Raw genomic sequence first — 13,433 nt, 5'->3', positions numbered from 1 at the left:
TTAGTGTCCCCATTCAAGATTTCTTTAGCAACCTCACAGGACATTATGAGGCTTCACTTCCTCGAGCTGATTATGAGGGACTTTCTGAGGATTCGCAAGTGACAATCTTGCACTATTTCTTTAGTGTTCTGTTTGCTTTATGGAGCCATATGCCGTATCTGAGAGAGTTTGGCCAGTTTTTCTCCCTTCTATAATTACTTTGGAAATTTAGGAACATGCACTGGCTCTACTTAGCAGTCTCCAACAGAACCCAGAGAGAATTTATTTGGGAAACAGTGGAAGAAGGAGGGACTTCAGACCCTCATTAAGGACACTGGTAGGGAGTTCTAGGGCTTGCCTAAAGGGAATCAACTATTAGTAAGAGATAGGGAGGGCTGGTCATTTGAAGTGAAGAACTCCTAATTTCCATTCAGTGTAAACCTCCTTCCTCCTCAATTCACAAAGCACTCATACCCATATTTTGTCCAGTCATTCAGTTTTCTATAAGCAGTTCACAAAACTCTCTAGTTGCCTGCTTTAACTAGTACACAAGGTGCCTCTCACAAGTGCATATTTTGGTTATTCTGCATATATTTTGACATATGTAATTTGCTTTTAAAGGTGCAAATCAAGCTAGGCACCTGCTCTGCCAGATCAGTCCTATTGGCAATGGAACTGTGGCTTTTAAGACATTTCAAACATTTCCTGAGACTGAGGAGGGGGTTGGAGTGTTCAATCCTGTATACATAACCCTAGGGATGCCATAAACGGTCTCACTTTAGCTTGTCTGTCCACCAGGGTGGAGTTACACCAAGAGGAAAATAAAAGTTTGACATTTAAGTAGAAAAAGAATTCATGCTAGTTATTGCACAATGTAAGTGAAAGGTGCACAGTACATACAAATAGACAGATTAGAGATGCATCTCTATGGACTAGATTTCCATTAGCAGACAGAAGGACATTAATTTATGATTGGCAGTCTGACATTGAAATATGGGCTTTGTCTACACGCAGTTTAGATATAGGATTGTGAACTTCCGTGAACACTAGTGTTCTGTGCCATAACTTGTTGGTGCAGACAATACAGGCACAAAAGGTGCCTAGTTCATGTTAATGTACTCCGGTTTGAACACCATTAAATTAAAGCAAACTGTAACTTCAGAGTTCAAACAGAGGAGTTACCATGCTGCAGGCTAGTGCACACTGCAGTCCACATAGTCTGAACTGTGGACTTGTGTAGACAAGCCCTGAGAAAAAAAATCAGATCCAGTCCCCGCAACCCACCACTTTCACTCTACCCATTTCATTTAGCTGGGGTGAATTTGATCCTAGATAGAGAATTCTCCACAAGTCTTCAGAGTGAGATGGTAAAATTAGTTCTCCCATTTTTGGAGCACATGTTGTATCCTCTAGTGGGATATCCTTTTGCATTTTCCTTGCTCACCAGCTCAAGCTGTGTACCTATCTAGAGTAGGTACTTTCATGTCCTCTATTACCATGGTATATGAGGCCCTCACTGTCCAGTATAACAAACCTTTAAGGTAGACCCCATTTTATAAAAACCTGAGAGATTAAATGATTTGTCCAAGGTCCTCTAGGAAGTCTGTGGAAGAACAGATAGTTTAATCCACACACCACCAACACAGTTCCAACAGGAATAGTAACTGCTGGCATTTTAATGTTTTGCGCAGTCTAATCATGCTCAGAGTAGACCTGGAGGACACTGATTTAAAATATCAGAGATCCACAGCTACCTTGTCTGTACGAGTGCTCCCATCCTTTCTTCTCTCAGGTTAGCTACCCTACACTGTTCAGGGGAAGTAGATGAATAGTATATAATTAGATCATGTGTGGGAGGAATTGTGCTTCAGCTCAATGCCTCTATACAGGCAAGATCCTATCCTGAATGTGGCTACGTCTACACGTGAAGCCTACATCGAAATAGCTTATATCGATGTTGCGACATTGAAATAGGCTATTTCGATGAATAACGTCTACACGTCCTCCAGGGCTGGCAACGTCGATGTTCAACTTCGACGTTGCTCAGCCCAACATCGAAATAGGCTCAGCGAGGGAACGTCTACACGTCAAAGTAGCACACATCGAAATAGGGATGCCAGGCACAGCTGCAGACAGGGTCAATGGGCGGACTAGCGCTTCCGGGGCAACAGCTAGCCGCTCCCTTAAAGGGCCCCTCCCACATACACTCAGCCTGCACAGCACGCGGTCTGAGGAGCCATAGGCACACAGACCCCGGGCGCCGCAGTCATGGACCCCCAGCAGCAGCAGCAGCAGCAGCTAGAGGTCCACCCAGCCCTCCCAGCAGGAGCAGGGCTTGCCCTGGCCCATGCCATGTGGGAGGCAGCTGAGTACCTTCTTGCCCCAGAGGAGGAGATGCCCCCAGGGCAGCAGGGCTCAACCCCTACCCCTGCAGCACCCCGCTCCACCCCCCGCCTCACACGCCAGCGGCTGTGGAGCTACCCCACCAGCACCGACTGGTGGGAGCGGCTGGTGCTTGGGGAGTGGGACGACGACCACTGGCTCAGGAACTTCAGGATGAGCCGGCAGACATTCCTGGAGCTGTGCCAGTGGCTCACCCCCGCACTCAGGCACCGGGACACTGCCATGCGGCGTGCCCTCAGCGTGGAGAAACGGGTCGGCATCGCTGTCTGGAAGCTGGCCACTCCGGACAGCTACCGATCCGTGGGGCAGCAGTTTGGTGTCGGAAAGGCCACCATCGGGGCTGTCTTCATGGAGGTAAGAGAACCCACAGGGGGAGGCCAGGCCAGGGCAGGGGGGCCAGGCCAGGGCAGGGCAGGGCAGGGCAGGGCAGGGCAGGGGGGCCACGGCAGAGCAGGGGGGCCAGGGCAGGGAGGCCAGGGCAGGGGGGCCAGGCCAGGGCAGGGGGGCCACGGCAGAGCAGGGGGGCCAGGGCAGGGCAGGGCAGGCCAGGGCAAGGGGGCCAGGGCAGGGCAGGCCAGGGCAGGGGGGCCAGGGCAGGCCAGGGCAAGGGGGCCAGGGCAGGGCAGGCCAGGGCAGGGCAGGGCAGGGCAGGGCCACGCACACCCTGCTCACCCCTCATTGGGGCTGTCCCATGTGCTTTCTCTGCAGGTCGTGCGTGCCATCAATGCCATGCTCCTGCACAGGCTCGTGAGGCTGGGGGACCCACATGCCACTGTCGCCGCCTTTGCTACCCTGGGCTTCCCCAGCTGCTTCGGGGCTCTGGATGGGACTCACATCCCCATCCGCGCCCCGCATCACAGTGGAGGACGATACCTGAATCGCAAGGGCTACCATTCTGTGGTCCTCCAGGCCTTGGTGGACAGCCGGGGCCGTTTCCAGGACGTTTATGTGGGCTGGCCTGGCAGCACCCACGACGCCTGGGTTTTCCGGAACTCGGGCCTGTGCCGCCGGCTGGAGGCGGGGACCTACATCCCCCAGCGGGAGATCCCCCTGGGGGACACCACCATGCCCTTCTGCGTCATCGCAGATGCGGCATACCCCCTCCGGCCATGGCTCATGCACCCCTACATGGGCCACCTCTCCGCTAGCCAGGAGCGCTTCAACGAGCGCCTGAACCGTGCGCGCCAGGTGGTGAAGCACTCATTTGGCCGCCTCAAGGGACGCTGGCGATGTCTCCTGACCCGCCTGGATGTGGGCCCCAACAACATCCCCCAGATTGTGGGTGCCTGCTGCGCCCTGTACAACCTCGTGGAGAGCAAGGGGGAGACCTTTCTGCAGGGCTGGGCCACGGAGGCCGGCAGGGCACACGTGCAGCCACCTGCTGCCCCCAGTCGGCAGGTGGACCCCGAGGGGACCCGGGTCTGGGAGGCCCTGCGGGCCCACTTCGAGCAACAGGCCGCGGGGTGAACTCTGCCCAGGCCCCCTACTGCCCGCCCCTTCCTCCCCCACACTCCTGCCCCAACGCCCACACCATGGAGCACCCCACCGCCCCCGCCTCCCACTTGTCCTGGACAAATGACAGCACGAACTTGTGGCTGAACGTAAACTTTTTTTTGTCTTTCAGAACCTTTTGTTTTTTGTATGTAAATAAATAAATATGTGAAACACAAACCAAAAAGTAGGGACAAACGTTCAACAAAAGCAAGATGTGCACAAATAAAACAATACAACAACAAAGCAAACAAGTGTGCGCCATCAACAAAAAAGAAAACCAGGGAGGAGAGCGGGGAGAACTATTTACATGGGGAGGACGGGGCAAACGGGGGCACCAAAAAAAACCAGTCCAACTATATACAACAAGGGGGGGGCCACGTCCCGGGCCCCTCGCCCCTAGAGCCCAGCACTGGGCGTGCCCGGCCGGGAGCCCCGCCGTGCCTGCAGTCTGGTCCGCAGCTGGGTGGGAGCGGGCTGGACTGGAAGGTATCGGTGCCGGCGAGTCTCAGGTGGCTCCAGGGGTCCCTCGGTGCTCTGGCCCTCGCGGGTGGGTGGTGGGACGACGGCGGACGGCCCGGCGACGGCCGGAGCAGCTGGTGGTGGGGCTGCAGGAGCAGGCACGGCGGGCGATGGCTCGGCTGGCGCGGCATGGGGGGCCAGGTACTCAACCAGCCGGTTAAATGTCTGCATATAGGCCCCCCATGCCTCCTGGCACCAGGCCAGCGCCCGCTCCTGCAGCTGGAGGTGCAGCTCCGAGACCTCCAGCTGCCGGCGGAGGATGGCCAGCAGCTGGGGGTCCGTCGCCGTCGCCGGTAGTAGGCACGGGGTCCGCCGTCTTGCCCTCCGCGGGGCCGGTCGTTCCTCAGCCGAGGGGCTGCCCTGGAGCGATGGTCCCGGAGGGCTCTCCGGGACAACTGAGGCCTCGCCGGCGCTCTCTTCCGGTCCTTCGGATGGTGCAGGTGTAGGTGCAGGACACAGGAGAGGAGGGGGGAAAGAAGAATGGAGACAGGCGTTAGTGTGGGCCCCGAGCCGTGGCCTCTGTCCCCCCCGCCCTGTGCTGCAGGTTCCCCATCCCTGTCCCCGGGAGATGCTGCTGTGATGGATGGGGTTCAGGGGTCCCCCTGCCCTGCACCCCGTCCCCTGGTGGGAGCGACTCTCACTTCACCCCACAGGGTCTGAGAGCAGGAGAGCTTTCTTAGGCCACAGATGGCCAGTTTCTGGCAGGAGTGACAGCACCAGCTGTCGGAAGAGACAGTCCTTCCAACCCGTCGTGGGGAGAAGACCCCAAGGGGGGCCCCTCTGGGATGCAGCTTTCCCCCTCCTCTGGCTGGCTGCCTACCAGCTCTCCCTTCCCCTAGCCTCTACCTGTGGCCCCCGCCCTCGCCCCCCAATTCCAAGCCAGCTCGGCTCCTCCCTCCTGTTTGTTCAGGGCAGAGGTGTCACCTGCCAGCTGTAGGGCCAGGATCCTCCTTTGGCCCTGGGAGCTCTTAGGCTCTTGTGGCTCATATGTAGCCTGAGTCTCCCTTTGGCACTCCCCCCACTCCATCACATGCTGCTGCTGCGGGGTGTCCCACCCCCTCCGCCTGGGGGCCCCTCGAGGTTCCGCTCCCCCCTGGCCCGGGGATGGGGCATGGCACTGTCATGCAGGGTGGGGGGGCAGGGGCTGATGGCTGCAGTGCTGTGAGGGCCATGGCCCTGGTGTCCTTGGGGCCATGGCCATGTGAGCGTGTGGGGGGCCCTGGACACATCTCTGTTTGCCCCCGCCCCTCAAGCCCAGGGGTGTCCACCAGAGAGGGGTACCTACCTGTGGGTCCGCTCCCACGGTCCGGAGATCCCCGGGGGTCGGAGGCCCTGCTGCTGCTCCGGGATGGCAGGAGGAGGATCTGCAGGCTGGATTCTGCGGAGCAGGAGCCTCCCTCCTCCTCCTCCTCCTCCTCCTCCTGCCGCGATGTCCCGGGGATGGCCTCCGGGGGGGGCCCCCGGGGTGCGGGGCTTGCCTCCGGGGCGGACTCTGTCTGAAGGGCCTGCTGGGCCTCGTCAGCCGAGGTGTCAAGGGTGGCCGGAGGGGAGGAGGTGTGCCGGGAGCCCAGGATGTCCCTGAGCTCCCTGTAAAAGGGGCAAGTGACGGGGGCGGCCCCAGATCGGCTGGCCGCATCCCGGGCCCGGGCATAACCCTGCCGCAGCTCCTTCACCTTACTCCTCACATGATCCGGAGTGCGGGCAGGGTGACCCCAGGCAGGCAGGCCATCGGCCAGCCGAGCAAACGCATCCGCGTTCCGCCTCTTGCTCCCCATTACCTGGAGCACCTCCTCCTCGCTCCAGAGCCCCAGCAGGTCCCGCAGCTCGGCCTCCGTCCAGGAGGGGCCCCGCTGCCGCTTCCCAGACTGGCTGGTCCTCTGGCTCGGCTGGCTGCCCTGGCTCCCCTTGGGGGGAGTCCCCTGGGGACGCTGCTGGCTCGCCATTGCAGCTGTGTGGGGGGCTGAGGGCTGTGCAGGCTCGCCGCATGTTCAGGCTCCAGCCTGCATGTTGCCTCAGCTTCCTGCAGAGTCAGGGCGGGGGAGGGGACCTTTAAGGGGCCGCTCCACGCGGCCACCAGTGAGCTGAGGGGCTGGAGAGAGCGTCTCTCAACCCCCCAGCTGATGGCCGCCATGGAGGACCCGGCAATTTCGACGTTGCGGGACGCGGATCGTCTACACTGTCCCTACTTCGACGTTGAACGTCGAAGTAGGGTGCTATTCCTATCTCCTCATGGGGTTAGCGACTTCGACGTCTCGCCGCCTAACGTCGAAGTTAACTTCGAAATAGTGCCCGACGCGTGTAGCCGCGACGGGTGCTATTTCGAAGTTAGTGCCGCTACTTCGAAGTAGCGTGCATGTGTAGACACAGCTTGTGTGTGAAGGAACACACTAATAAACATTTAAAAGGAATCAGTTCATTAATATAGCTTCTTGAGTTATTATGGGTTTCGCTCCTGATGAGTGTAATTTGCCTGGTTGGCAATGTCAAAGCCACTGGTTATATTTTTTAGAGTTTCTCCACAATGAAATGAGTATGATTTTTAACTGGTTAGAACCTTCTAAAACAGCCCAGGTTTTATTTCTGTGCAATGAACAGTTGCTGCTCATTTGATTGTGGAAACTTTATTTCAAACTCCTTGAAATAAAGAATGATTTATTTCCCTTCCTCTTTGCGGAGCAAATGGGGTAGAAAATTTTACTGGTCTTTTGCTTCATTTGGGCATGTTGCTAGCACTAAATGCTTATCAGGATTTTGCAGATTTCAACAGATTTATTGCTCAAATGGTGTCTGAATTTCAATGTAGTGTGGCAATTGAAGTAAGTTTACTCTCCAGCGAGTACTTCTCTTAATTAATTGCATTCTTTAGTTAGAAGATTCATAACCATGCAGCCTAAATCCAGTAGTTCATTAAATTACAGGAGAAAGTTGATTTAATCATAATCTTTGTAGCTCATATATGTATAAAAGTACTCTTTTGAGGCATTTAGCTTCACTAATCTAACTTTAATTTTTTTCTGCAGAATTCACTGATGTGATTTGAGAAAGAGAGAGATTTTTCTGTCCTTTATCACATTTTTCTGTACTTACACTCAGGCTGTGTCTACACGTGCCCCAAACTTCGAAATGGCCACGCAAATGGCCATTTCGAAGTTTACTAATGAAGCGCGGAAATGCATATTCAGCCCTTCACTAGCATGCGGGCGGCAGCGGCGCTTCGAAATTGACGCACCTTGCCGCCGTGCGGCGTGTCCAGATGGGGCTCCTTTTCAAAAGGACCCCGCCTACTTCGAAGTCCCCTTATTCCCATCAGCTCATGGGAATAAGGGGACTTCGAAGTAGGCGGGGTCCTTTCGAAAAGGAGCCCCGTCTGTACGAGACGTGCGGCGGCGATCCGCATCAGTTTCGAAGTGCCGCTGCCACCCGCATGCTAATGAAGCGCTGAATATGCATTTCAGCACTTCATTAGTAAACTTCAAAATGGCCATTTGCGTGGCCATTTCTAAGTTTGGGGCATGTGTAGACACGGCCTCAGAGTGCATCATACTGGGCTCTGCTGTTGAAGAAGAGAACCGCAGCAGCAGGCAATGATAATTCAGACAGAAGGTTGCTCAATCAGAGATTGAAACCCAGTCGAATTTTCTTTCCAGCTACTCTTGCCCTAGACACAGCCTTTTCACAGAAAAGTCATTAACTCTCTTCCAGAACAGGTTTTTATTAAGGGTGGGGAGATATTTGGCTAAATCAACTAGGGGGCCCCAACGTCTGACTATTTCTTTATCAAATCAAGAAGGCAATGAAAAGCTTTCTGTCTGTCTGCCTGTCAGCAAGGTCTTTATAAAACATTACAAGCCTTTACAAAAATAAGAACATTGAGCCAGATTCTTGACTAGACAACTCCATTAGCTTCCAGGGTTCTACGTGGATACATATATACCATCTTAGATAAAAGATTTGCTATCTCTTATAATGTATCTGATATCTGATAAAGTAATTTTAAAACAGATATATAACTAATATATATTATCTGAAGCATATTAACCAACCCTAAAATTAAATTAAATTATTCTTCTTAAGTGTACATTTTAAGGTATAAACCAACATATGGCTTTATTTATTCAGTATGCATCTTAAACTCTTCCTACTTACAGATGGTGGCAGCAGAGGCAAAGGAGAGCAATTCCCTTATGAGCAAGAAATCAAGTTCTTTGCCAAAGTATAGTATATCTTTGCTTATCTCTTTTCAGTGCAGAAAGTGCTTGTTAAGAAGCATGTTTGTTTTTATTTTATTTGCATTAAATTATATCACATTAAGGCTACGTCTACACGTGCACCCAACTTCGAAATAGCTTATTTCGATGTTGCGACATCGAAATAGGCTATTTCGATGAATAACGTCTACACGTCCTCCAGGGCTGGCAACGTCGATGTTCAACTTCGACGTTGCTCAGCCCAACATCGAAATAGGCACAGCGAGGGAACGTCTACACGCCAAAGTAGCACACATCGAAATAAGGGAGCCAGGCACAGCTGCAGACAGGGTCACGGGGCGGACTCAACAGCAAGTCGCTCCCTTAAAGGGCCCCTCCCAGACACACTTTCATTAAACAGTGCAAGATACACAGAGCCAACAACTAGTTGCAGACCCTGTATATGCAGCACGGACCCCCAGCTGCAGCAGCAGCAGCCAGAAGCCCTGGGCTAAGGGCTGCTGCCCACGGTGACCACAGAGCCCCGCAAGGGCTGGAGAGAGAGTATCTCTCAACCCCCCAGCTGATGGCCGCCATGGAGGACCCCGCTATTTCGATGTTGCGGGACGCGGATCGTCTACACGTCCCTACTTCGATGTTGAACGTCGAAGTAGGGCGCTATTCCCATCCCCTCATGGGGTTAGCGACTTCGACGTCTCGCCGCCTAACGTCGATTTCAACTTCGAAATAGCGCCCAACACGTGTAGACGTGACGGGCGCTATTTCGAAGTTACTGCCGCTACTTCGAAGTAGCGTGCACGTGTAGACGCAGCCTAAATGAGTTAAATTATATCACATTAAATTTTGGTGTTACATTGTTGGCAAATGGAAGACTACATGAACATTCTATCCTATGAAATAAATCTATGAAATTGCATTTTTCTCCTTGAAATTCCCTTTATCTTCTTCTTTCACTGTCTACCGCATATCATCCTGAGCATTCATAACCTCTTTCCATTTTCTACAACCCCTGTGTAACTCAAATTTTCATGCAAGTTGGCAGAGGGGAGACGGGAGCCAGGTTGCAGTCTGGTTCCTTACTCCTAGTGGACTGGTCAGTTTCCTGGCTAACAGAGTGGCAGGGAGCTGGGAACCCGGGGGTAGCCTGGTTCCTCTCTCCCCACTGCTTGTGGGACACGGAAACTGACCAGCCATGTGCTGGTCAGTTTTCTGGGTCCAGCAAGCAGTGGGGAGGTGGGAACCAAGCTCCCCACATCTTGCAGTACCCAGGAAATTGACCAGCTCAGCCATGAGCTGGTCAGTTTCCCAGTTCCTGCCAGTGCAGGGCAGCCAGGAACCAGGCTGCTGCTTAGTTCCTAACTCCCTGCTGCTTGGGATACCTGGGAAACTGACCAGCCATGAGCTGATCAGTTTCCTGGGTCCTGCAAATGGCAGGGAGCTGGAGACCAGGCAGCTGCCTGGCTTCTGGCTCCCCTCCCCTTGCAGAGCCAGGAAACTGACCAAAGCAGCAACCTTGGTCAGTTTCCTGGCTCCAGCCAGTGGAGAGGAGCTGGGAACCAGGAGCTGCCTAGCTCCAGGCTCCCGTCCACTTCTTGGAGCCAGGAAACTGACCAAGGTTGCTGCCCTGGTCAGTTTCTCAGCTCTGCAAACAGAGGGGAGCCAGGAGCCAGGCTGCTCCTTGGTTCCCAGCTCTCCTCTGTTTGTGGGACCTGAGAAACTGACCAGCTCACGAGGGCTGGTCAGTTTCCTGGCTACTTCTCCCTGCCTTCCCCCAGATGCGTGGTTGTCAGTCTAACCAAAGTACAACTGGAGGAAGGCATGGAGAAGGGGCTTTTAGACACACAGTAGCTCCAAGTTGTTCTGAACTCACATTTAAAGTGAGTTATGTACAACTTGAAGCCGCATATTTTGAGGGTTTACTGTACTGGTTTAGCCCATTTGTGCAGGAAGGTAGACTATATCTCTGTTATATAATCTTTATGTAGATAACATGAGCTAAATTTGTTGGAGAAAACACAACTGTTTGCCAATGTCACCTTCCCTTTCTTTCCTTGTCTTAAAACTATCTTGACCACTTTATTTTGTGCCAGAAATTATTTATCTTTTACACATTAGACAATTCTGCTTACAGCTTTGGCACTCATAAGCTTGCCTGGTGTATGCACATTCAAGGTGCCTTTTCAATCCATTAAAGAATAAGCCAACAGGTGTTACAGTATTGTCTGACCCTGATTCCCAAGCAGTAAATTATAGTCTTTATGCTATACAGTACCATCACAAAATACATCACCATCTGCAGTTTCATCCTCTGGAGAGTTCGTGTTGCATTTTTTCCTTTCAAAATTATTGCCAGATGAAATAAGGCTTGGAATTCTCTCTTTTTAAATTTTGAATCCAAGCCTGGGTGATGGGTTTGCAATAGGCATCAATCGGAAGGCTCAGCCCATGGGCTTAAACTCCATGGCTATGTCTACACTGGGACGCTACATTGAAATAGCTTATTTCGACGTAGCAAAATTGAAATAAGCTATTTCGACGCATCCTCCAGGGCTGGTGCCATCGACGTTCAACATTGACGTAGGAAAGCACTAAATCAAAATAGGCCCTGCAGAGGAGCGTCTACACACAAAAGCAGCCCCTATTGGAATAAGGGGGCTAGGAAAGCCTGCGGACAGGGTCACAGGGTGGACTAGCCCTTCCGGGGCAACAGCAAGGCTCTCCCTTAAAGGGCTCCTCCCAGGCAGACTCAGCCTGCACAGCACAGGTCCGCAGAGCCCACAACCACTCGCAGACCCCGTGCATGCAGCATGGACCCCCAGCAGCAGCAGCCGCAGAAGACAGAAGCCCACAAAGCCACCCCCGGAGCAGTGGCCGCCCTGCTCGGTGCCATGGAGGAGGCCGCCCAGCATCTCCTAGAAGATGATGAGCTGTCCTACTTGGGGGATGAAGAAGCCTCCCCAGACCATGTAGCCCTCCCGTCCTCCCCTTGCCGGACATGCCGCCAGCTGTGGAGGTACCCCACCAGCACAGAGAGGTGGGAGCAGCTGGTACTTGGGGTGTGGGACAATGACTGCTGGCTCCAGAATTTCCAGATGAGCTGGCAGACATTCCTTGAGCTCTGCCAGTGGCTCAGCCCTGCCCTGCGGCACCAGGACACCCACATGTGGCGTGCCCTCACCGTCAAGAAATGGGTCAGCATCGGTGTCTGGAAGCTGGCCACTCCAGACAGCTACCGATCCACAGGACAGCAGTTCGGTGTGGGCAAGGCCACCGTTGGGGCTGTTGTCATGGAGGTAAGGGGACCCCAGAGGGAGGGGGGCCCTGGGGGGAGGTGGAACCCAGGGTGGAGCCCAGGGGGAGCCCAGAGGGAGCCCAGGGGAAGCACGGAGAGGAGGGCCAGGCACACCCTGTACACCCCTCATGGGTGCTCATGTCCTTCCCCTGCAGGTGGTCCGTGCACTGAACGCCCTGCTGCTCCACAGGCTCATGCGACTTGGGGACCTGGATGCGGCCATCGCAGGGTTTGCCAGCATGGGGTTCCCTAATTGCTTCGGGGCACTGGATGGGACCCACATCCCCATCTGCGCCCTGGAGAACAGTGGGGGATGCTTCCTGAATAGGAAGGGCTACCACTCAGTGGTCCTCCAGGCCATGGTGGACAGCCGGGGCTGCTTCTTGGACATATATGTTGGCTGGCCTGGCAGCACCCACAACACCCGGGTGTTTAGGAACTCGGGCCTGTGCTGCTGACTGGAGGCAGGGACCTACATCCCCCAGCAGGAGATCCCTCTGAGGGACACCACCGTGCCCCTCTGCTTCATCGCAGATGCGGCCTACCCCCTCCAGTCCTGGCTCATGCACCCGTACACAGGTCATCTCAGTGCTGGCCAGGAGCGGTTCAACACCTGCTTGAACCATGCACATCAGGTGGTTGAGAGGATTTTCGGCCACCTCAAAGGCCGCTGGAGGTGCCTCCTCCCCTGCCTGGATGCAGGGCTCCCCAACATCCCCCAGGTTGTGGGCGTGTGCTGCGCACTCCACAACCAGGGGGAGGCATTTGTGCAGGGCTGGGCTGCAGAGGCTAGCATGGCCTACCCCCAGCCACCCGCTGCCCTGAGTCACCAAGCTGACCGTGAGGGGATCCAGGTCCGGGAGGCCCTGTGGGCCCATTTTGATCACGCTGCGGGGTGAATGCCGGCAGGGCCAGCCTGGTGAGCCACACCCCCCCACAACACACACTGCCCACAACACGCTACCTGCCCCCACGCCCACACCACTGCACACTGAAGAGCAAACACCACGTTTGTTTTGTTTTAAATAAACCAAACCTTCTTGAAACAAAAACGATGAACTTTTACATTAAAATGGGGAACTATATACATCGGGCGGGGGACAGCGACTAAAGGGGGATGGGCCAAGGCAACTATGTACAGTAATCAAAAGAAAAAGCAGTCAAGTAGCACTTTAAAGACTAGCAAAATAGTTTATTAGGTGAGCTTTCGTGGGACAGACCCACTTCTTCAGAGTGGGTCTGTCCCACAAAAGCTCACCTAATAAACTATTTTGCTAGTCTTTAAAGTGCTACTTGACTGCTTTTTGTTTTGATAGTGTATAGACTAGCACGGCTTCCTCTCTGTTACTATGTACAGTAATGGGGGGGGAATATGTGCAAAGGGGGGCCTGGGTGGCCCAGTCCTTGGCCCCCTTTGCCCCTACTGTCCAGTGCCCGGTGTGGGGGGGGGCGCGACCCACGTCTGGGCCAGAGGCCCCATCGAGGCTGGGTGGGGGCCGGGAGAACCGGCAGGTATGGTCGGGCTGGCTTCTGAGCCC

At 54.4% G+C, this 13,433-nt stretch overlaps 1 protein-coding gene across 13 annotated transcripts in view; it reads left to right on the top strand.

Annotated features, from left to right (window-relative positions):
- The window catches only part of RYR2 (ryanodine receptor 2), a 975,983-nt gene that overhangs the window by 697,378 nt on the left and 265,172 nt on the right, over positions 1–13,433 (top strand). For all 13 annotated transcript variants that reach the window (XM_074990102.1, XM_074990110.1, XM_074990109.1 and 10 more), the window contains one exon: positions 8,544–8,608. In XM_074990102.1, the coding sequence (XP_074846203.1) occupies positions 8,544–8,608 (65 nt within the window). The remainder of the gene's footprint in view (positions 1–8,543; positions 8,609–13,433) is intronic.

The sequence above is a fragment of the Carettochelys insculpta genome, chromosome 3, assembly GCF_033958435.1.
Source record: "Carettochelys insculpta isolate YL-2023 chromosome 3, ASM3395843v1, whole genome shotgun sequence".
Lineage (NCBI taxonomy): Eukaryota > Metazoa > Chordata > Testudines > Carettochelyidae > Carettochelys > Carettochelys insculpta.
The sequence above is the reverse complement of the archived record's forward strand: the minus strand, read 5'-3'. Positions and strand labels throughout refer to the sequence as shown.